We start from the raw sequence: 23,545 nt of genomic DNA on the forward strand, positions 1-23,545 counted from the left end.
GGCAAATGTTTAGAAGCAGAGGGACAGTGTACACAGAGAGTCCTTAAAACCCTGCAGCCCTTATAGAAGGACGTCTTGAAACAGGCGTAACCTTTCGCAGACGTCATGAATACGTTTTTCTCAAACCCAGGAAGGGGATGGTATGAGGGGTGGGAAATTCCAAGGAAAATCAAAATGAGCTCGTTAAGTATTTAGCGATGCTTGGGACTGGAAGCCAGGCCCCCCGTCTCCACAGTTCAAACCCCAGAGCAGAGTCAGGCTCTGCCGTGGCCACTAGGCTTTCATAACTGCGTCTTCAGGAACTCACTGACTTCACTCGTATCTCCCATGGTTTGTTCTAGACTGAACTTAATTTACAGCCTATCATTTCTCTTCATTTTACCCAGATGAGGAGAGCAGGACCTCTGTGATAGAATGGAAGGGGGCCCACGGAGGCCTTCTTTCCTGTCTCTAGGCTGAGCCTACGTGATGTGAGAAAAGCGATTAGCAAAACCAAGGCCACTCCCAGGGCCAGAGAAGCATTTATAAAACCAGCTGTCTTGTCAGATAGAGGCCGTAAGACTCCAAAAGGCACTTACTTCCATCTTTGCTTACTGGATTCACAAAAATTCTTTGGGCTGGGCATTGCCTGGGTTTCTCAAACATTATTTTCAGGGTAGCTGGGGAATTAACTTAATTCCAGGCTTGCAGTGATGCTGTAAAATTACTGAGGAGCTAAGGGCCCCAGAAAGAAAGGTCTCAGGTTCCCGCTCACGTTAAGGAACTCTGGGTCTCAAATGCTGTCTATCTTAGCTCAGGAACGTTTGGTGGCTCATTGGCTCAACCCCTTCGGCAAGCCGAACAACTACTTTTCTCTTAAAATGACACTCACAGGATGCTCTGGCCAGCTTGGACCTAGACATTTCTGTGTCGCGTGTCCTATGCAGAAACCACACACTCTTTGTCAGAATGCAGCGTGAGGATTAAGACCGAAGTTAGGGAACAAAAACACCAACACGCTGAGTGTTCAAATAAAGTATCATCTTAGGCGCAATGATCCTGACTCTTCGTTTAGGGCTGATATATAGGAAGAAAGCAGCTCAAATTTGTAAGATTTTAACTATGGGTTCCATGGTGAATCGGCTTTTGGAGGAGTGCGCAGAAAGGAGAACTCTTCCTAAATATAGTGAAGCCTTATCCATAAATAAGTACAGGGAAGAAAATAATCTTTAGGAAGCCTGAGTCAGCCTGTTTACACGTAGATTATTTAGTTTAGGGTCTAATTACATTTTGTGACCAAAATCCCAGGATTCTCTTAAGTTTCTATGTACTTCCCACCCCCCACCTCCCCATTAGTGCCCACATGGGAGAGATCACAAACTGATAAAGATGGTTGATGTACATGTTCAAAACACCCAAATACATTTGAGCATAAAAGCAGATTTCTGACAACAGTGTAGGAAGTACATTTTTGTTATACTTTCACTATAGAATTCCTAACGAGAAACATCAAAACTCAAATGCCAAACCTTATATAGGAGTTTGATGCTTTGGAAGAAATACATAAATACTACTTTCTTTGATTCTTTAAATCACTGATGTTTGGTGCCAATACTTGATGAGTGGTTTTAAATCAATGACAGAAAGGAGTATGTTCAACATGTGTAACATTTTGTTTCTGGTCGCTTTATTAAAAATTTAGGTGTATGCACGATATATAAAACAGATAAACAACAAGGACCTACTGCATAGTATGGGGAACTACATTTAATATCTTGTAATAACCTATAATAAAAAAGAATCTTGAAAAAGAATATATATGTATAACTAAATCATTCTGCTGTACACCTGAAATTAACACATTGTAAATCAACTATAGTTCAATTAAAATAAGTAAATTTTTAAAAACCCAGAGTTTATGAAACATTAAAAAAAATACCCAGGTTTATGAAATGTAAAAAAAAAAAAAAAAGATTTAGGGGTATTGTTTCAGTTTCTTTGGTTTAGATACATGATCTGTTTTTCTGTTCTTGATCATGCTGTCAAAGCCATCCCAGCAAGGGAGAGTGTAGCTCAGTGACAGAGTGCGTGCTTAGCGTGCACAAGGTCCTGGGTTCAGCCCCCAGGACCCCCATATAAATAAATAAATAAAAACCTAATTACCCACCCCCCACTAAAAAATACAAATAAAGAAAAAAAAGAAAAAAGCCATCCCACTCAGCTCTCTGAAAGAGCCCCAATGTGCTCTCCCACATCTTTGCATTTCACAAATGTCCTTTTCACACTCTGCTGTACACGGCAAATCTATTGTAAGTTTGGAAAACAGGCCTGCTCAAGGATTACTCTTAACCTTTAATAATAGCTGTATTCTCAACCTAATAAAATGTCTGAGAACGATACTAGCACAGCTAGCGTTACGCACTAGGTAAGTGACGTGCTACTCTCCAGGACTAGCTCTACGTCTCCGGATCTTCACATCATAAGTTTGCAAATTCTCCCGATTCCAGTCAACACAAGAGCAGAATTAGGCCGTTTAGAGTAGGCAACAAACAACTTAGGTTTTTAGGAACAAATTGCCAATATTTATTAGGGAAAAAAAAAACCCTTACTATAACATAGGAATGAGTAAAAGGTGATTTCGTCAATCATATAGTCTCTACTATTACGTGGCACTGGACCGCAACAACTGTCAAGCTTCAGCATCACATCATTTCCTGTGTACTTCTGTTCATGAAGCTTGTTCCTCTGATTTACCTGGAATCAATGAATCTGGCGGGGGAAGAAAGGATTCTTAGAGAAGCCAATCAATTTTGGGTCCCACATTAGAAAACTACCAAAACTTCAGTAACACCGATGGGGATTTTAATAAATATGTCACTCAGGAGCGCTTCTGAGTAACATCTTGAGTTTACTTTTAGTTTACTGGGTGCAAGTTTCATGGTGAACGGTTATTTGGAAGATTCTCTTGCTGACAGCACACACACTAAAATTTTCTGATTTTAAATCTGAGCACCTCCGAAGCACAATCAGGTTACCCTCGACAATACTTTTTAAAATACTTAACAATTTTAAAACTACTTTTTATTTTAAAGTAGTTTGTAGCAGTACTTAGTGTCCAACAGAAACCACTCCATCTGTTAAACAATATCTGACCGCAAAAGTTTCTCTTACTGTCGGGTGATAGATAATGACACGGCACAGCCATTATCACCGTGGCAACAGTACCCAGGAACTATCAGAGGAAAATTGCACATGGAACTGCTGGCTCTTGAGCAGTCATGCCTCAGCTTCCTCTGGAGTCTGCTTTTTCTGCAAGTCTGGTGTGCTCTGGGGTACCACCAACCCAGTGCGGCTCCAAGATTGCAGATCAGTAGCGATTTCCCAGAGCCCCGCTCTTCCAGAATCATTCCTTCCACCAATGTGAGCGCCTGCCACTTTCCAAGCACGGTTCTATGTACTGAGGATACAGCACGAATGAACGAAGTCAGGGCCTGGGAGGGAAGTCAATACACAAGCTAATAAATACATGTCAAAGTGTAATAAGCACAACGGAGGACAGAGAAAGTAGTTGGCCTAGGGAGGCTTGCTTTCTCTCCTCTACCCCGACATTGTTTTGTACCTGCTTCTCATTTCGCAAGCTCTGGGCACCAGGTCTCTAAGAAGGTCTCGCTCTGGCACAGAGCCTTGCAGCAGCAGCAGCTGCTCAGAAAACGTTTGTCGAACGAACCAATTCCCTTTCTGGTCCCCCATCCAACAGATCTTTCCTGGGCCCAGGCCCAAAGGCTTAAGTAGGCTAGGAAGTCAGCGAAGCCCCGATTACACAGCGCTTTGCAAACGTTTTAAAATAAAAGTTGTTTTAGTGAAATAATCGCGCTCCAGAGGCGGGAACTACAAGGTGGGGTCTGGGCCTCTGCTCCCACGTGGGCAGCGGGACCACAGACCGGCCGGGACCCGACGCTCTGGCTCCGACGCCGTAGCCCCGGGGAGGCCTGGCCGCCAGAGCCTGGTGCGGTCTCTGCTCCCGCTGCAAACGCCCGCGGCCTTACGTAGCCTCCGTATCGCTCACCTAAGCCAGGAACGCGGCTGGAAACAGCGACCCAAGTTTGCTCCAGCCCCGCCACCACCCCTGATGCAGGAACTAGGAGCCCGCCAACCGCGCTGCCGTAGCAACGTACCACCGCCTGCACCGGAACCGGAACCTTGATCTGGAAGTGACCCCTTCCCGGCGTTCCGCGGAACGGCGAAACCCCGCCCAGCGCCTGTCCCAGTCATCCTGGAGTATCCCAGCAGGCCCGTCTACTCTCCGGAGGGAAGTCGTCTTGCCCCAGGTTTTGACTCTCCTTGCCTCGGAACGTGACCCTGATGGACATCAACTCCCTCCAATCAACTGGCAAAGTGGTTGCCGACGGCCAATGGTAAGGCGGTAGAATGCCACTTAGGCATAAGGGCCGCCTCCAACTTGTCCGAGCCGGACGAGTAACATGATTGGTAGAATCGAGTAATTGCGGGCCAGCGTTATCCAATCATGGAGAGCTGCTCGGAGCCGGCCCAATGAGGGCTTCCGGAGGGCGGGCCCGGCCGCCGCGGGCCGGGCCGGGGGAAGGCTCAGGCTGGCTAGCCCGGGTCCCGGGCCGTCAAGGGCTCCGGCAAGCGTGCGGGGATGAGCGGAACCCTGGGCCGGGCGGCGGCGGCTCTGCTCCGCTGGGGGCGCGGCGCGGGCGGCGGCGGCCTGCGGGGCCCGGGCGTGCGGGCGGCGAGCTCGGGCGGCAGCGGCTCGGCCGAGCACCTGGACGCGCTGGTGAAGAAGGACAAGGTGGTGGTCTTCCTCAAGGGGACGCCGGAGCAGCCCCAGTGCGGCTTCAGCAACGCCGTCGTGCAGATCCTGCGGCTGCACGGCGTCCGCGACTACGCGGCCTACAACGTGCTGGACGACCCCCAGCTCCGGCAAGGTCAGAGCTGGCGGGCGGCGACCGGCCGAGGCGGTTCTGCGGGGCAGACGGTCTGTCGCTTAAGGTCCGGCCGAGGGTTGGAGCGGGTTTGGAGCACGGGCTCCCACGCTGCGTTAGAGGTCCTGGGGGTGGGGGCCTGACTAACTCGAACTGACTCTTGAGAATCTGGGGCTCTGAGCCGACTTGGGCAGTGGGGTAAGTCCTAGCGGTTCACCGGTACGTACTCTGACCTGAAATAGGCATTTCGGGACGAGTTGTTTTAGGTTGAATCCAAGGAGAGTGGTCAGCAGCCTGACTCCCCTCTCTGCAGGGCTGGGGAAGTCGGGCAGAAAGCGATATAGGAAGAGCTACTAGAAGGTGGGCACTTCGGGGACACTGTTGGGGGTGGCTTGTTTCATGGACAAGGAGCTGGTGCAGTTGATCGTGGGGGGAGGGCCGAGGTTGCCCTTGTCTGAGGCTAGTGGGTCAGAGGGCTGGCCTGTAGAACCTCAAGGCTCGGGGTGTCTGGAACCGTTCTCTATTGTTGCTACAAGGAGGGGGTTGACACAGCACTTAGATGGTCTCAGTTGGAATCTGTTGGCTTGGGGAAAAAAAAGTTATGAAATTTGTTTTTAGATACACAAGGATGGGAGAAGTTCATGGGGGCTAACTAAGGCTTGGAGAGGCTTGTGGGGAGAGGGACAAGGAATGACTCCTGGGCCCTAGTAACTCAAGCTTGGAGCTCCAGAAGCCAAGAGCCAGTCAGGGTCTGGGCAGATGCAGTGGGGTGGGGGTGGGGGAAATCTGTGACATTTCCCTAGGGAGTAGGGGGTGGGGTGGGGATGAGGGCCCTGACAGTTAATTAGCATCTTTTCTGCTGAGCACCTTGCTGAGAACCTCACCTGCATTCTTCTTTTATCTGAGTGGGGGAGGAGGAAGAGGCCAGAACACATGGGTCTGCTTCTTGGCTAGGGATGATGGGGTTGGTGGAGAAATGGGGAGGCTGTATCTGTACCCCTAAAGGCTGGTGTTCCAGTTAGAGTCCCACTATAACTGAGTCCCTGGCATCTCCCCAAGTCTCCTGCTGTTCAGTTAGTGTTCTATAAAGAGTTTAAAGGCACCAAGTTCTACGCTATTCTATTTAGAATTCTAAATTTCGTTATTCTACATTTGAAGTTGTTAATCACAGTCATTCTGACATTGATGAGACAGGTTGGTGTCACGGAAAGGCTTTGGGTTAGAATCCTTCTGCGGCCAATCAGCTGTGCACCCTGAAGCAAGTCACAAAACTGCATTTTCCTTTCTGGTGATATGAGGATAATGAAACCACACTTGGCAAAATTTTTTGTTTTTGTTTTTGTTTTTTAATTGGTTTATTTATTTCTGTGTTTTTTTATGGAGGTACCAGGGATTGAACCCAAGACCTCGTGCTTGCTAAGCATGTGCTCTACCATTGAGCTATACTCAACCCCCTTTGGCAAAGTTTTTGTGTAGAACTTTAGAAAGCGCCTGTCATCTTATCTGGCACACAGAAGGCACCCATTCAATGGTCACTATTTTATTAGTAGTACTTCATGGTTTCAAAAGTATTCTTTTCAACATTATCTAATCCTCAGAAAAATCTTGGTTTTGGTGGGTGGAAACGAGTAGGAGTGGAGGTGTCAGCTCAGCATGATCAGATCTATATCATATTACCAATGTGTTATGCTCGCCATCCCTCGGCCTTCCTGGTCTACTGGAATGCTGCCAGTCACCGGCTCCCCAGACAGGGTGATCTGCAGTCTTCGTCCAGCCGCCACTTCTCTGCCTGAAAGATAAGATAGGGGAAACTACTGTGCAATCTTCCTGCTGGGACCTTGCCTCTGGCCCCTTGCCGATTGCCAGTATGGCCGTTAGTAAAAAAAAAAAAAAAAGAAAGAAAGAAAAAGAAAAAAAAGTTGCGTTGCTGATATCTTGTTTAATGTAAAGTTTTGAGAGCCTTTGGCTTGTGAATTTCACTTCTCCTGTTTCATACAACCAGACATGGGATATGCTGGAATATGGTCAGTAAATGGAAAGTAGGAGCAGGAATAAGAATGTTTACTGAGAGCACTTAAATGTCTGGCTTCCAATCTTGCGTTCTTCAGTGTTCAAATAACAGCCATGGGAATTTACCCCTTGAATTTCTTGACCATTGAGTTTCATCAGATCGTTATTTAATAAATGTTTTGCATGTATGTTGAGCATAACACATCTTTTATTGCTGAGAAAAGTAAACATTAGCGTAAGTATTAACCTCCAGACTGGGGCGGGATGGTGCAAGCCTGTCACCACTGAGGGCTTAGTTCAGCCAGGGTTCGGCTTTAAAACGTGAAGGCTCTTCATCTTTTTGCTCTCTCCACCTTTGAGTTCACCAAGAGAGACTGACAGGGTAGCTGGCGCGTGCTTTTGCCAGCTAAAGATCTGTCTGTGCACCTTCCTAGCCCCAAGGTCACAGCTTGTAACAGGAGAGGGGTTCCTGCAAACTTGGCCTTTCCTGTCTTCCTGTGCCCAGGAAGGCTGAGCTGTACAAAGGGCCCACGTCGGAGGAAGACCCCAGACACTATCTCCTTATTCTGGGTGCTGGATCCAGGGGATGTGATGCACAGAGGTCTCAACCTGAGACCCAAGACCCAAGGAACAAAGGTGACTGTGAGGAGTCTTTGCATTTTGGCTGTCCTTGAGCTTTTTTTCCTTTTTCTTTCTTTCTTTCTTTCTTTTTCTTTTTCTTTTTCAAATCCCACAAAGGGACAGAGTCCGGATGGAAGGATATCAGCATATCCTGCTCCTGGTCTTCATCAAGAATAACCTTTTATTTTCAGTTGCAAAAGTAACACGTGCTCATTGCAGCAACTTGAAAACACTGAAAATATAAAGAAAATGAAAATCACCTGTAATTTCATACAAACCATAAACCAAATGAACATTCGGATCTAGTTTCTAACAGGTTTTTGTTTTTTGTTTTGTTTTATTTTGTTTTAAGCAGAGTTGAGATCACGCATATCTATATATAGCATTTTGCCCTCCTGAGAGCAGGGAACACGTCTTCTGTGACTTCCTGAACACTGTGTATATTGCTTAAGCAAAGCAAGCTTTCAGTGAGTGTTTTAATGAATAAATCAGTGCTTCATTTTATCAGAAACTCTATTACATGCTCTTAAAAATATTATGAACACTCTTGAATTTCTGCCTACTTAGATCACTGTTATGTTCCTTGGATGGGAAGCAGTATCTGTTGAGTGAATAACCATTACCTATCATTGAATGTTTATTAAGCATTTGAAAATATGCTCAGCCTTTCCAGTATCAAGGCATTTAAGGCAATAGTAAAACATCCATGACGGCGGTAAGCATCGAAAGCTGGATAACAAGTGTGCGCCTGTGTCTGCGCGGTGGGCGTGGCCTGTGCTGCATATGGGAGTAGAACTGGTACCTGTGCTTGGGAGGAGTGACTGTCTGTCGGTAGCTGGTCTAGTTGGGGGTGAACAGAGATGAAGACCCAGCCGTTTTACTCCTGGGCATTTAGTCTACAGCAGGGATGGGCAAGCTTCCTTCTCAAAGGGCCAGAGAGTTAATACTTTAGGCTTCGTGGGCCTCATGCTCTCTTGTTAGGACTATTCATCTCTGCTGTTACAGTGTAAAGCAGTCAGGGACAATACATAATGAGTGTGGCAGAGTTCCAATAAAACTTTATTTATAAAAACAATCAAGTGAAACAGATTTGGCCCGAAGGCCATAGTTTGCCACCCCTTGGTCTAGAGAGACCATCTCCCTGCATGCAGGCTAGGAGGCGTATGTAAGGATGTTGATTGCAGGGTTCCTTGTAATAATGAAAAGTTGGCAAAAACGGATCTTAGTCCTTTAGGAGCAGGCTGGACAAACCAACTGTAGTCGCACGATGGAAAACTAAATTGTGGTTAAAATGAACTAGATCTCGATGTGTTTAATGCAACTGAATCTCAAAAGATACGCTTACTCAAAAAGTAAGTTGCAAAACAGTAATTGTAGCTTAACACCATCAGTGTACATAGGAGTTAAAGATGGGAAACAGCCCACAGATGCGTGTGTCGTGCAGGTGGGGCTCATGGGCAGGAGTGACAGATGCCAGCCGCAAGCCAAAGGCTGCTTCTGGTGGTCAAGAACCTGGCCCTTGGACTCCTGGGTGCCTGGATGCAAATCCTGGCTCTGCCATTACCTAGCACTGTGACATTGGTTAACATATTTAACTTCTTTGAGTCTTCATTTCTTCTGTTAAATAGAGGTAATTATACCTATCTTGTAGGATTTTTGATTAAGTGAGATGAGTTATGTAAAACATTTAGACTATGAAACTCAGTAACCCTTAGCTCAGTAACTGGTATTTTTGTTACTGCCTGACATATGTAATTGGTATTTTTCCTTCATTCTTTCCCTGTTTTCCACATAGCATATATTCCCAGACAAGCATTGCTGGGAGGGTGGGGTAGAGGCCCCTGACATGGTGAGAGTGTCTGCATTGCACCTGGTGCTGTGGGAAGCTCAGTCCGTTTCACCAGTTATATCGTATTTAACCTTCATAATAAATTGTGTGAGGCGGAGAGTTGTTCCCATTTTACAGAAAAGGAAACTGAGGCTAAGAGATGAACAGGTTTAAGTGAGGCTGCCTTTACAAGCTAGCAAGCCACAGTCGGCTGACTGCAAAACAGTGCCTTGTTCCCTCTTGCCAGCATCGTTTACTTTTCCTCTCTTGAGGATCTGCTGTTTTCCGTGCTTTCAGCTCAGATTGTCTGCAGCAGTCCTAACGTTGTTCTCTAAGTTGGGGAAGACGGAGAAACATGTGACTCCAGGAGGAGGTGATGTGACGTGGGGAAGGGGCAGAGCCTAGTAAGAGGCAGAGTTGGAATTAACGTGCATCGGGCTTTGAAGCTCCTGTAGTGAAAATCCACTTGGAAAAAAAGAAAACTACAGTCGTGATGCTCTTACTGTTATTTGTCCAAACCAGGAGCGGAGTCCAGCATTCTGAAACGTGATGAATCTTGAAAAGTACCTTTTTTCAGTGCCAGCTGGTGCCTGCCGAGGCCCTGCGACCCCCATCCCTGGACTCTCAGATGTCTGCCTGCAACCGTTCAAAAAAAAACAAAGCACACGCCTTCCTAACGCGTTTGTCTCAGCAGAGTTAACAGCCCTGCGAAACGGCTAGTCTCACCGCAGCTCAGGCTGACTTGTCTCAGCCCACGTCTCCATCTTACTGGAGTTGTAGATCCACTCTCCTCCCGTGTACCAAAGCCCCTGCCTCACTCACAGCCAATCAGAAGTCTGTTCCCCTGTCCCTTTGTGTTCGCAGCCCTGTCCCCAGTTCCCCCTGCACGTTCACGCTGGGTGGACACGCGGGCACCTCTTGCGTCTGTGGCCCGCTGTTGCCTGTAGCAGTGAACCTGTTAAACTGTCCTTTGTTCTTAAACTTCCCCTTGCCTTCGCTAAATTCTTCTTACCAACGTCACCCACCCACCACCAAGTGTCCCCCAACATTTCTTTTGAAAGTTCTGGAAGGGAATTTTCCAGAGCATTTTCTCCACTCAGGCTTGATACTTTGGAACGTGACGTTTTCTCTGTGGAGCAGTAGGTGTACGTAGGGCTAATTTGGAAAGACAGCCTCCTAACTCCCCGTCCCAGCGCCACCCTGTTACGTAACTTTGCAGTCAACATCTTCTGTCCCAAATTGAATTACCAGTTCCTCATCTATAAAATACAATTATCATTCAAGTCCATCCTTGGGTATGATTTTCTAATTTTAAGAGTTGCTCTCTGATGCTGAGTTATTCCGCGGGATATTTGCAAGAACTATCACTGGATAGTGCAGTTTTTGAAAATTTAAAGTGTGAGAAAAATTAGCCATGTTTGAACAATTGTGAATTGATAGAATTTGTTGTAGTTTTAAGCCTATGAATAGTGGTGTTTTATTATTGGCAGTTTCTCACTTCACTCTGTAGGAAGCAACTGGGTATTTCCTTAAATATTTAAACCTGTAATCAGACTTTTAAAACATGGAAATAGCATAGTTTTTAGGAAATATGCCAAAGCTTTGTTTTTTTTTTTTAATATTCAAGCTTATTTTGAGGGGGTGTTAATTCTTTATTTTTTTTAATGGAGGTACTGAGGGTTAAGCCGAGGACCTTGTGCATGCTAGGCACACTCTGTACCACCGAGCTATACCCACCTGCTTAAAGCTTTGCTTTGACATCAGCGACCCAGAATACTTGTTAGTCCAAAAATTAAAGAAGCAGGTGAGTTTAATTTCGATAATATGTCAGCCAGTAGGCACCTTGGATTCTGTCATGATGCTGTCATGCTCTGAGGTGGGTTCTTCTGAGTTCCTTTTTAAAAAAAAAACATTTATTTTTAAATTGTTTTACTTTATTTGGAGGGGGGTGATTAGTTTTGTTCTTGTTTTTTTATGGAGGTGCTGGGGATTGAACCCAGGACCTCATGCATGCTAAGCATGTACTCTACCACTGAGCTATTTACCCCTCCGCCCTGAGTTCTTGAAATGTGAGTTATTAGGACAGTCACTGGCCAGCAGATTTGGGAGGAGTTAGTCTCCCTTGCGCATGACTGATGCGTGTTGAGGATGGTCAGAAAGCAGATCATTCTTTTACTCAGCAAAGATTTTATTTTAATAAAAACTCTACTTTTTAGGATTAAACGTGGTTTTGGGTGGCCCTCAGATGGCAAATTTGTTTTTATTTTTGGTGTGTCTCAAAAATTGTAGGCACTCACCAAAAGAGTGGGTCATATTCATATTACTGTTTTAAATAAGCTTGGCACAATTTATTATTTTATTTTATTTTATTTTTTATTTTTTTAAAATAGACTTTATTCTTTTAGAGCAGTTTCAGGTTCACAACAGAATTGAACAGAAAATATGGAGTTCACACATAGCCCTCCCCACTCACACTTACATACTCCCCGCTACCGTCAACATCCCTCATCACTGTGACATATTTGGTACAATCAATGAACCACCAACATGGGCACATTATCATCAACCAAAGTCCACAGTTTACATTAGGGTTCATGCTTGATGTTGTACATTCTGTGGGTTTTGGACACGATGTATTGTTAATTGGAAAAAAAGCCCAGATGTAATATGGTACACATAAGGGGTTTGTGTACATAAATGTAAAAGATACTTAAGTAAGTTTAGAAGAATTAAAAGAAGTTCATATTGACTCTAAATATTTCTTAACATTCCCCTCCCCATCATGATGAAGTAAAAAAAATAAAAGATTTGTAACTAAAATCATCAAGTAAGTTCTGATGGACTCTTTGTGTTTGAGGATAGAATTTAAAAAAAAAAATCCCAAACACACAGCTTGTATGCTATGTGATTTTTTATGTAGCACCAAACATCAGAATGATGAAAAACTTGAATGATGAAAAACAGTATGATGATCAATGATCATCAGGGTATTCAAGGATACCGAGATATTTGCGTTATAAAGACATTCTGACGGTTAGTGGAATTTGCCCTTTATTGGTAACCTTAAAACTTCTAGCTGGTTTTTTTGTTTTTTTAACAGAAACCCAGAGTGTCTTAGAAGTGTGCTTTTCAGGGCTTTATAACGTTGTAGCCATTTCTTCATACGTGAAGTATGTCTGGAGAAGAAAGATAAAGTTCTTCACTGGGGCCTTTAATGCTGTCCTTTAGGGCAAAGTTGTTTTTTTTTTTTTTTTTTTTTTTTTTGCTTTAATCAGGCAGTGACTTTTAAAAGAGAAAAACACATTGTATCTTGGAACTGTTATTTGTGATATAACTCAAATTAGTAATCATCTTTGGTAAAGTTCATTTGATAATAAATGATAGGGTATCAAGAAAGTTTTTGTATTTTTAGTTTGTTTACATAAAAACCACCACCTGACTGATTATTAAAATTTGTATAATATTGTGTTTTGCTTGAAAAAATGTTGACTTTTATATTTTGTTTACTTGTGTGTTTAAAAAAGTACACTTCATCTCAACCTCCGTGTTGAAAGGAAGTGGAATGGTGAGGAGGAATTTAGAAAAGAGTGATTTTTTATGACTTAGGACTGAAACCACATTTCTTTCATAACCATCCTCCCAGTGGCCCAGACCGGAACAGAATCACTGCATGGCTGCACTGTCACCGAACCTGCTCCACGTGTCCTCAGAGCCTCTGCACACAGGACCCATCGCGTGCAGGCGGGCTGGCTTCTCGCCTGCTGTGGGCTCTTAGAGCAGGGGGTGCCCTGTGGCCCTGCGCCTGGCCGGGGACGTGGGCGCCCCGAGCTGCGGGCTCATCCTTCATTTAGCGTAGTTCCTGTTTGTGCTAAGCCTGATTATCTGTCCCGGGCAGAGCCCATCCAAGTAGGATGAGGGCTCCAGTCTGTAACCACGGGAAAGGGATTTTTCTTCGGGTAAAAGAATTATTAAAGATAAAAACCAGTGGTTCTTTGTCTGTAACTGGTGGCCTTCACCAACCAAAACAGACACGAAAACGTTAGCTGGGGGCTGCCTCGTCTGCCAGTGAGTTACCGTGGTGGAGCGTTTGGAAATGAGGTTGTGACATTTCTTTTTTGTTTGTTTCACTGAAAACACAGCTGGCAGGTGCGGGGAGACTGTAGTTTTGTGTGTCTTGTGTGACTTACGTTCACCTGTTGAGTTCTCTGCCGTTAATCCAGGGTGGATTGTGGGTCAGGGACTTAACATGATTCTTATGCAAACCTTGCGAGATGAGGGTGGAAACAGGAGGAGGCCTCATAGTTTATGCTGGGAAGAGTCAGGGTTTAAACAGCAGTCCGTCCGCCTCTGAAGCTTCTGCTCTTTGTAGCAAACACATGGCCCCCCCAGGGATGGGTAGCAGGGGAGGGACACGGGGGGTTCTGCTAGGAGCGGATGAAGAACATTTTGCCCTAAAAAGTTGACCAATGACCATTTAAGTGACGCTTCAACGTTCTCTCCCCGTAGGCATTAAAGACTATTCCAACTGGCCCACCATCCCGCAGGTGTACCTCAACGGCGAGTTTGTGGGGGGCTGTGACATTCTTCTGCAGATGCACCAGAACGGGGACCTGGTGGAAGAACTGAAAAAGCTGGGGATCCGCTCCGCCCTTTTAGATGAGAAGAAAGACCAGGACTCGAAATGAGGACGGCCGGGGCCAGGCGGCCGCCGGCGTCAGAGACTCAGCGCCGGAAAAGCCTTACGATTTTGGTTTTCACTCTTCAGACAGCTGCCGGCCCTGATTCTTCCGGTCTGTGAGCAGTCGGGTGATTTTAGCGTGTCTCGTGTCGGACAAGGAGTATCCTGTTGTGAACGTAATTGTAACCACTGCACTGTAATAATCAATGTTGTATTAGGAGATCGTTGTAAGCACAGTTTCTTCTTCTGTTGTCCTTTGCTCTTTGCCTGATTCAGGACTAAAAATAGGAGCTTTTGAATCATCATTGTCACTTGTGAGTCCTCTGCAAATGTATCAGTCTGCAAAGATAATATATCCCCCCTTCAAGTTTTTTGTAACTTGTTCTGTTAAGAAAAATGATGGACAAGGAAGAAAATAGGATAACTGGGGTGTTTTTTAAAAATAAACTGCCAACCCAGGGGTACGGTGTGTGAGTTGTTAATCTGAATAGCGGTGAGTCTGTGTCTTAGCCCATGTGGGCTGCTATAACAGAATGCTGCAGACTGAATGGCTTAGAAACAACAGATATTTTTCCATCAGGGGGAAAAAAAAAAAAAAAAAGAAAACACTAGATGTTTGTTTTTCACTGTTCTGGAGTCTGAAAGTCCAAGATCAAGTCTCTGGCAGGTTAGGTGTGTAGGGAGGGCCTGCCTCAGGTTCGCAGAGAGCCGTGTTCTCACCGTGTCCTACAGAAGCTCTTTGGGGTCCCTTTGCTAAAGGCACTAATCCTGTTCATGAGGGCTTCACCCCCCATGACCTCATCACCTCCCAAAGACCCTACCTCTTAAAACCATCACTTTGTGGGGTATGGGTTAACACAGGAATTTTCAGGGGACACAGGCATTCAGTCTATAGCAATCTGTAAGGATTTTTATCACCTCTGAACTTTTGATTTTAGGAATTAAGAGTGATTCTCATAATCTTCTGTTTAGTTTGCCCCTAAAATTGCCATCAGGCTGTGTTCTAATTTCTCAAGGAGAAGTTAATTATTGTACATGCTGAGTGGTGGTGATGGTCCAGTTAGGGCTGGGGTGGACTGGTGAGAAGTGAGGTGGGGGAAGACCTGTGCGTGGCCAGCTGCACTGCAGCTGGATGGGGAGAAGCCGTTAGTCGTCCAAAGAATGGGACCTAATGTGTATTTTATTTCTTAAGAATGAGGCCTTTATACAAAAGGACATAAGTGGAGTCATAGCCAAGATCTTCCTGTATATGGTACCTTTATAACAAGGCTGTCACTCCACCCTGAGTCTGTGGCTGTGGAGCTGGAGGTAAGCTTTACGGCAGCTCACGGGCAGAAAGCCCATACTGGCATGGTGTGCCTTTGGGTCCCCAGAATCATGGCTTAAACAGAGCATCTATTTAGAAGCGCATCTTTGCAGTGGCAGAGGTAGGAAGAAGATACATTTTTTTAAAGAAAAAGGCAAAAATGACAACAAGGAAAGAAGGATGGCTTATCCCTCCAGAGCTGTTCTGGAGCCTCGTTCTATGTGACTCTTTAGTCTGCATGAGTGCCTCCTGGACGGACTGATGGTGGACGGACTTAGTGAGGGAAGGGTGGACCCGTTGGGGCTGGTAGCTTGCAGCGCCGCCCCTCCCTGAGAGGTTTCGGGGTTCCCAGAAGAAAGGAGAGGCCAGTTGTAGTCTCACCCCGCTTCACTCGGGACTGTCCTGTCGGGTGAGAGGCCTGCCCCTTGTAAATCCCAGCCCTCCAGGCTTCAGGGAGAAGAACAGCAGATTCTTGTCACAAAGGTTTTGTGTTACGCGACTTGCACGCTGCATCCATCAGTACGTTTTGTGTCTGCTCTAAGAGCTTACACAGACTCGGAGGAGGTTGGAGCTCATTTGTTGGAAGCCTTTTGTTTACAAATCAAAGCGAGGCACTAGAAGGAAGCCCTGTGCTGCTGCTACGCTGTGGCCAAGCCGAGGTTATGACCTGTCCTTTGGAAAGAATACCACGAACAAGTCACTTTTTACTGTCCCTGGATTTGTACCAGGCCGTGGGCCCACACGCATGAGTCTGCAGAATTGTCCCTCGCCTTCACGTCGGGTGGGTCATACGGTGCTTTTCCATTGTTTTGCTCCTTTTGGCTTTTCCTTAAATCTGCCTGTATACCCTTAGGGTTCATCGGAAAAATGATGAGAAACTTACTTGCAGGGAAACATCAATGTAAGAAACCTCACGAGAATATTCGCACTAGGGCAGAGCTGCCCAGTGAACAATTGACGCCAGTGCTTAGGAGTCACAGTGAGATCGTATCAGTCACCAGAGAGCCCAAAAGTTTAAGGAATCACCGGACTCTGCAAGAAATGGGAATGTTCTTTCCAGAAGTTAATTAATACTTTTTTTTCTATTATGACAAGTCTTTGCCAAGTGGGAAATTGAAGATGCTATCTGATGTCAGTCTGAGTAATTTTACTGATCTGCATAATTAGAATTCGCCATGATAATTAGAACTGTGACACCAAAGTTCCTTGTACAAACAGCAATATCACACATCTGTTTAAAATGCAAGGTCTGCTTCACGGTTTTCCCCTGGAGTACATTGGCTTGTATCATTTGATTTGATGTATTGGATTTTTGTCACAACTTCCAAGTATTGTTATTAAATAGACCCTTTAGAAATAGATGAAGTTATTTTAGAAAATTAAACATTTTGTGTGAGTTGAGGTGGTTTTTGTCTCACAAGCTGTTAGTTACCTAAATGTCATTACACTCCATTTAAGCTATGAGCTTTGGAGATATTTTAAAACAGAAGGTTAGGTTTATGACGTCTCGGGTTTCGTGTTATTGGCCCTATTGAATTGACTTGGGTAGAATCTGAGACCTCAAGCTTTCCTGTAATTATTAAAGCCACAACAGCTAGCTCGAGAGAGAATTCTTGTAAATTTATTAAAGAGCTTAGATAATTTAGAGAAAAATTGTGTCTTGAGAAGTTGGGCCCTTTGTTATTTGTGACAGGAGAGATTGTGCTAAGGGTTCAGAGGAGTGACCTTTGTGTTGGCAAAGTTAATGTTGGAGTGAATTTAAACCAGAGGCAAGGGAGCTTCCAGGTTTGTTCCTGAGAATCACTGACAGGCAAAAATAGATACTGGTGGATGGTCACACAAAAAAGAAGCTGATTTGATAGCTATTTTTTAAAAATGCATTTCATATTCTGCTTAAGAATTGGTTAGTAAATCTCAAAAATTGCTTTAAGTTAGACTAGGAACTCTGTGGTAGCTAATTTGAGGGAGAGGGGAGGACTGGTGAAGGGGGAGGAGCTGGTTTCAAGCCCAGGTGCCAAGACAGCCACAGAGTGTCATAGACGGACTTGCAGGAAGTTGCGTCCTGTCCTGTTCCTGAGAGTAGATCCCTGCAGGTCTGAGAGCCGCACGGAGGGTCCTGCTGAGACGGGCAACGGCAGAGCAGGCCTCTTTGGGCAGAGACGAATGAAGCCTAGGGGAAGGTGCCCCAGGCTCCCCCAGGTGTGTGGACACGCAACCAGGCCAGTGATCCCACTGGGGTTCACTTGGTGAGCTTCCAAGTGGCAGGAAGTGGGTGTTTTTGCCAGGGAGCAAAGTGCTCTCCCAGGGAGCCCTCATCTTCTGCTGGGCTTCCCCTCTGACAACCTCAGACCCAGCCCTGGGCCCCTGGCATCAGTTTCTGCACATTCGCACCTGTTGTCACCTGTTAGCCTCCCTAGGGATGGGCCCTGAGTTCTCACTTCCCTCCTTCCCCCGCTCCCTCCTCTGTCCGCCATCCCAGCCCTTTCCTTTGTCACTTTTTTCCTCTGTCCCCTCTGGTTGTTAGCAATGTGGTCCAGTAAGGCTTTTAGATCCCCAGGCATTGGAATTTTTAAACAGTTGATTTCTATTTTGATAATACAATGATAGTCAGCAAACCCCTGCCTTTCACCTTTCAACACGCTGTCCTGTTTTCCAGAGGCCACCAGTTTCCATTCTTAAGCTATTTCTTCTATTTGCCTCCAGATTTCTTAATAATACGCTTATAATCGCTATTTCTTTGCTAATCAATTTCCGACATTATGTCATCTTTTTACCATTTTGCTAGAAAAGGATTCAAGGCTCTTGCATCATCACCAACACCCCACACCCAACTTCTCCCTTATTCATCACACAGTTATAAAATTTTTAGGCTAAATTGGCGGTCAGTTTGAAAGAGAGAGAAAATCAGTGGATTAATCATTGGTTAGGTGGGTTAGGAAGGAAAAGACCTCTGTCAGAATAAGGATGTCGAGAGGGACCTTTCTGATTGGATCACGGAAGAAGACCTCTCTTCTGAGGTAATGCTGCAGCAAAGATCTTCCAACTTTTAATTCTGCTACCTGTTTAAAAATATTATTTCTGGGAGCCCTTATTCACTGATTAATCTCTTTAAAAATAAAAATTTACTAGCTAACCGTTTTTAAGTACTTTTTTGTTGTATAACCATCACTACCATCCATCTCCAGAACGCTTTTCATCTTGTAAAATTGAAACTCTGTACCCATCAAACAACTCCCCGTTCCCCCCTCCCCTCCCCAGCCCCGGCCACCAGCAGTCTACTTTCTGTCTATAAATCTGACCACTCCAGGTAGCTCATAGATGTGGAATTATATGACATGTGTCCTTTTGTGAATGATTTATTTCACATAGCATAAGGTCCTCAAGGTTCATCCACATCATAGCATGTGCCAGTCTTTTTTTAAAAGCTGAATAACATTCCTTTGTGTGTCTGCACCACATTTTGTTTATCCATTTATCCATCGATGGACATTTGGTTTGCTTCCATCTTTCGGCAGTTGTGAATACTGCTGCTGTAGACGTGGGTGTACAAAATGACTCTTTGAGACCTTGCTTTCGATTCTTTGGGGTATATACCCAGAAGTGGAATTGCTGGATTTTACATTAAATCTATGTTTGAATTTTTTTGAGAAACTGTCACTGTTTTCCATAGCGGCTCCACTATTTTACATTCCCACCAACAGTGCACAGATGGTCCAGTGTCTCCACATCTTTGCCAGCACTTGTTTTCTGTTTGTTTGTTTGTTTGGGTTTGGTCTGGTTTTTAGCCCTCCTAATGGGTATGAATGAATCCTTTTTCTAGCCACTTGTTCTGCCTTTATCCTTCATGGATGCAATACCTTAACTCTGCGACTATTACTTATAGCTTTTTATTATTATTATTATTAAACCATTCTTTAAAAAAAGTTCTGCATTCTCCTTGGGCATCCAGGTTTCCTCTGTTTGTCTGTTTGGGCCTCTCTTTTGTGCTGGAGACTTTCCAGCTGGAGACTTAGCTACTGGCTCACATTTGAGAAGTAAAGGACCCATCAGGGGGTTGGGATCGAATAGGGGGCTGGGGAACACTGTGTGTGTGTGTGTGTGGGCGGTGAGGCTGGAGGCGCCAGCTGCCGGGTGGGTTTCCCTGTACCACATTGGATGCTGAGCTGACCTTCTATTGGCGAACTCTCACATCTCACATGTCAGTACTTGAATGTCTGTTCTCTAAGGCTGTTTAATTTTTCCAGAGAAGACTCTTCCATCCCACCCAGGGGGTGTGGGCCTGTCTACCTTCTAGAAGCTAGAGTAGAAGGCTGAGGGGCTCTTTCTTCAGAGTGCAGGTCCCCGGCCACTCTGGTTTTCAACCCCAGGCCTCCCACCTCCTCTATTGTCCCCCAGTCCCCGGGGTGGGGAAGTGGGGCCCCAGTAGGTGAGGTGGAGGGGGAGGAGGAGGGGTCCTGCAGGTCTCTTACTTCACACCCTTACTTCCCCCCTCGTGCCCCTGCCTCTAGCCCTGGGCCACCCCTCCTGTGTGGTGCCTGCAGCTCGGCCTTGCCACACACACTTTCCCGCCCTGCAACCTCGGGGAGTTCTCTGTCTCCTCTGGCCTCCTCTCTTTCCCCTGTCCTCGTGTCTTCATAGTATTTATCATTTATATCTATTTGTATCTTTTTTTTTTATTCATTTACTTTCCTTTTAGTTTAGAGAGGAAGCCAAAACAAATCCAGGTGATCAATCCCCATGATTAACTTCACGTTTCTTTTTTTAAGCAGAATTTTCTCAGAATTTGTTCAGATCACAAAAACAATTTGTTTTCCTTTAGAAAACACTGAGGCCTAGAAAGAAGGAAAAAATAGGCCAATAGCCCCACTCACGGATGAAAGATACTTTTCATAGGGCCCACTTCCTTCTGCTTGCTGTTCTTCACATCGTTTTGCACACTTCAAGGCAGGCAGTAAAGAAAACTTTCTGTTCTGCTTTTTCTGCTTTTGGTATCACAGTATGCGCGTTTCCCAGGTCATGACGCTTTGGGAAATGTTTCGAATAGCCATGATAATTGCTCCTTGTACCAAAGTTTGCTTTATTATCCTATTGTTTACCTGCTGGGCTGTTTTCAGTGCGAAGTTTAATACCGTGCTAAAGATTTTTGTGCAAAAAGCTTATTTTATTTTAAAAGTTTTAAAGGGGAGATCGGTTTGGCCACAGGTAAGGTAGAGGGTTGAATGGTGGTCCCCCAAACAGATACGTGACACCCTAACCCCTGGCACTCACGGATGTGACCTGATTGGGAAAAACGGACTTTGCAGGCGTGATTAAGGACCTTGAGATGGGGTGATGGTCCTGGGTTATCGGGGCAAGTCCTAAATCCAGTGGCAAGTGTCCTTATACGTACAAGACAGAAAAGGAGACACGCAGAGGAGGAGGTGATTGATGTGAAGATGTGAAGAGAGATGTGGAGACTGAGGTGATGCAGCCACAAGCCGGGGAAGCCCAGCGGACACCGGAAGCTGGAAGAGGCAAAGAACCGCTCCTCCCCTCCAGCCCCCGGAGGGAGCACTTCCAGCCTCCAGACCTGGGAGAGAGCACACGTCTGTTGTTTTAAGCCACCAAGTTTGTGCTGCTTTGTCATGGTGGCCCCGGGAAACAAATACAGGTGCATTCTAAGAAATGGTGCTGATGGTCAGAGATATGAATATTTCCATGTTGTCAATTTCAGCCTAAAAAAAGCAGTTTATACTATCATCCTAATAAATACAGTCGTTTTAATTTTGGTACATTTCTTTCACGTCGTGTCATCTAATCACATTTACTGAGTGCCGCCATGTCACAGCAACTGGAAGCTTCGCAAGGCCCAGCGTCTCCACTTTGTGCCCTGATGCGTTCCAGGTGCTTAGACTCACACCTGTCACGTGGTAGACGCTTACTTACTGAATGGATGGACAAGCGATGGGGGTACAATTCTGAGTAAGATGCAGCTCCTGGTGAGTCTAGTTAGTGAGGGCCACGGTTGAGCACCACGAAACCCTGGAGCGAGAGCAGAATCTGCATGGGGGCCCTTAGGCGCAAAGCAGGGCATCTCGGGCTGGGGCCATTGAAGAGGTGGTGCTTGCGCTGTGTCTTGATAACAGTGATCCTGGCGGCCACCAGCCAGCACCAGACGGCGCTCCTTGCTAGGTCATCTTTGCTGCACCTGAGTCCCATCAGGGCCAGACCCTGGTGACGGTGTGCAGGTGATGGGCGTGGGCCCGTCTGAGTGGCTGGGGTCCCTGTGGGGTCTCATGCCCTGCCTAGCAGTGAGTGTACTGGCCAGATCTGTACTTTGGCCCTGAGTATGTGGCAGTCCTTGGTAAGTTGCCCTGCACTTGTGTACACACACACACACACACACACACATGCACACGCACACGCATGCACTTGAGCACACACAGGGATAGCCTTTTCTGGCCAGAGGCTCTAGCCAGCCCTACACCCTGCATCCAAGGCCCCAACCCTGAGACTACTCTGACCCCTCCAGTAGCTCCCTTTCCCCTGGGACAGTGAGCCAGTGGGGCCAAGGGTGTGTGCCCACCTGGAGCGCCTGCTCTCTTCCTCCCTGAGACCATCCTGTGGGGAACTGGTACCCAGGAATTCCCTGTCCCTGTGCCCGGGATCTGCTCCCAGGGCCTGCAAGCTTCCCAGGCTGTGCCCCTGAGGGAGGGCATCACCGTCACAGCGGTGGAAGGAGCCCCTGCTCAAAGTGTGCAGGGGGCAGCTGAACACGGAGCCCAGTGTCCACACACAGGCCACAGGTGCTGGGTGGAGAAGGGGAGGGTCAGGGGCTGGTCTGTACTCTGTCCCTGCCCACACCTGTTCGAAGTGACCCACACTGCCCTGTGCACATCAACATTTAGCAGGCAGCTGGGGATCTTAGATTTGGACAGCAGCTTCCTGCCAGACAGACTTGTCTCTTTCTCTTCCAGGATCTTCTGGGTCTTCGGATTGGGCTCTGTGCAGGGCAGGGTCATCATTAACCACACAGCGTAGCAGCTGCCCGGTGTCTTGGGCCCCACCAGGGCAGGGGACGGCATGTCAGGTGTGGAAAGCAGCCTGTAGCAAGGCCGGGGAGGGAGGAGGACCCACTGGATTGGTGTGGAGAGGGCAAAAGTCCAGATGCAGGGGGGAGGGAAGGCGGGAAGCAGGGAGCAGTGGGACGTGAGCCTGGAGGGGGTCCCAGGAGGGACTTCTCACTGGGAATGGAGGGGACCCCTGGGGATCCCCAGGCAGAGGCTTCAGCTGGAGTGGGGATGCTCACCTGGGTGTCAGCACAGCCATTCCAGGGTCAGAGAACATTCTAGGAGGGGCTGAGGAAGTCGTGTGTGATGAACGGCATGGGACAGGGTGTGTGGCTGAGGGGTCCCACCCCCCACCCTCCCTCCTGTGCCGCGGGATCCCTGGACCTCATCCACTGTCCTGCCAGGGCTCCACCGGGGTGCCTCCCGGAGTCCAGCAGCCCTCAGAGCCACCAGGGACCTGCTTTGGGCTCTCCTTTCTCAGACGGCCAGGCGCCCTGTGGTTCGTGCACAGGATGGTGTGGTTCTGTGCCGGCTCTTTGAGGAAAGGGATGTTCTCACCCTCCACCTGCCTTAGGGCTGCGACCTGGGGCGTCTCTTGCCCATGTGACACCTTTGTTTTTTCTTCCTTCCTCGGGATTCCTCCCACCATTTCTGGGGAGAGGATTTGGAGACATTTAGCTCAGTTTGAATTGAAGAGCATTGTTCGGGTGGTTCTGTGCCAAGAAGGAGCCTCTTCACGAATAAGGACTGCCCGGGAGCTGCAGGAGGGGCCTGGACGGCACGGGACTGGGCCCCTGGGCCCGCAGGCAGGTGGGCTCACCAGCAGCCTGTGCGTCTGCTGGCTCCACAGGTGACCTTGGGGCTGACTTGGCGTCAGTCGCACGGTCTCTTCTCCTGCCTCCTGCGTACCAGCACAGTGGGGGCCCCTTCCTTCGCGTGGTAAAAATGGGAACTTCTGAGCTTGGCAAGTGGGGGTGTGCAGGACAGGCTTGGAAGGCTTCCAACTCACATTTCAAAGGAAGGACTGGCCTTGGACCAGCTCCGGGGAGAGAACTCTGAGCCTGGAGCATCCTGTCCTGCCTGATGGCGGTGTCTCTGCACGCCCCGGCCCCAGCCATGTGAGATCAG

At 46.8% G+C, this 23,545-nt stretch overlaps 1 protein-coding gene and 1 non-coding gene across 2 annotated transcripts; one reads left to right on the forward strand and one right to left on the reverse strand.

Annotated features, from left to right (window-relative positions):
* Positions 1-3,073: 3,073 nt before the first annotated feature.
* LOC116153735 (small Cajal body-specific RNA 13) lies at positions 3,074-3,348 on the reverse strand. The gene has a single exon (XR_004137617.1). It is a non-coding gene; the product is annotated as a small Cajal body-specific RNA 13 (non-coding RNA).
* A 1,225-nt stretch (positions 3,349-4,573) lies between these two features.
* GLRX5 (glutaredoxin 5) lies at positions 4,574-14,526 on the forward strand. The gene is made up of 2 exons (XM_031454270.2): positions 4,574-4,928; positions 13,891-14,526. The coding sequence occupies exons 1-2, from the start codon at positions 4,640-4,642 to the stop codon at positions 14,067-14,069; spliced, it is 468 nt and encodes a 155-aa protein (XP_031310130.2). The 5' UTR covers positions 4,574-4,639; the 3' UTR covers positions 14,070-14,526.
* The last annotated feature ends 9,019 nt before the right edge of the window (positions 14,527-23,545 follow it).

This window comes from Camelus dromedarius, chromosome 5 (genome assembly GCF_036321535.1).
Source record: "Camelus dromedarius isolate mCamDro1 chromosome 5, mCamDro1.pat, whole genome shotgun sequence".
NCBI lineage: Eukaryota > Metazoa > Chordata > Mammalia > Artiodactyla > Camelidae > Camelus > Camelus dromedarius.

Bases quoted from the DNA above. Each gene is read 5' to 3' on its own strand.
- GLRX5 (XM_031454270.2), top strand. From the start codon at position 4,640: ATGAGCGGAACCCTGGGCCGGGCGGCGGCGGCTCTGCTCCGCTGGGGG. The intron at 4,929-13,890 runs GTCAGAGCTGGC...CTCTCCCCGTAG, and splicing joins CGACCCCCAGCTCCGGCAAG to GCATTAAAGACTATTCCAAC.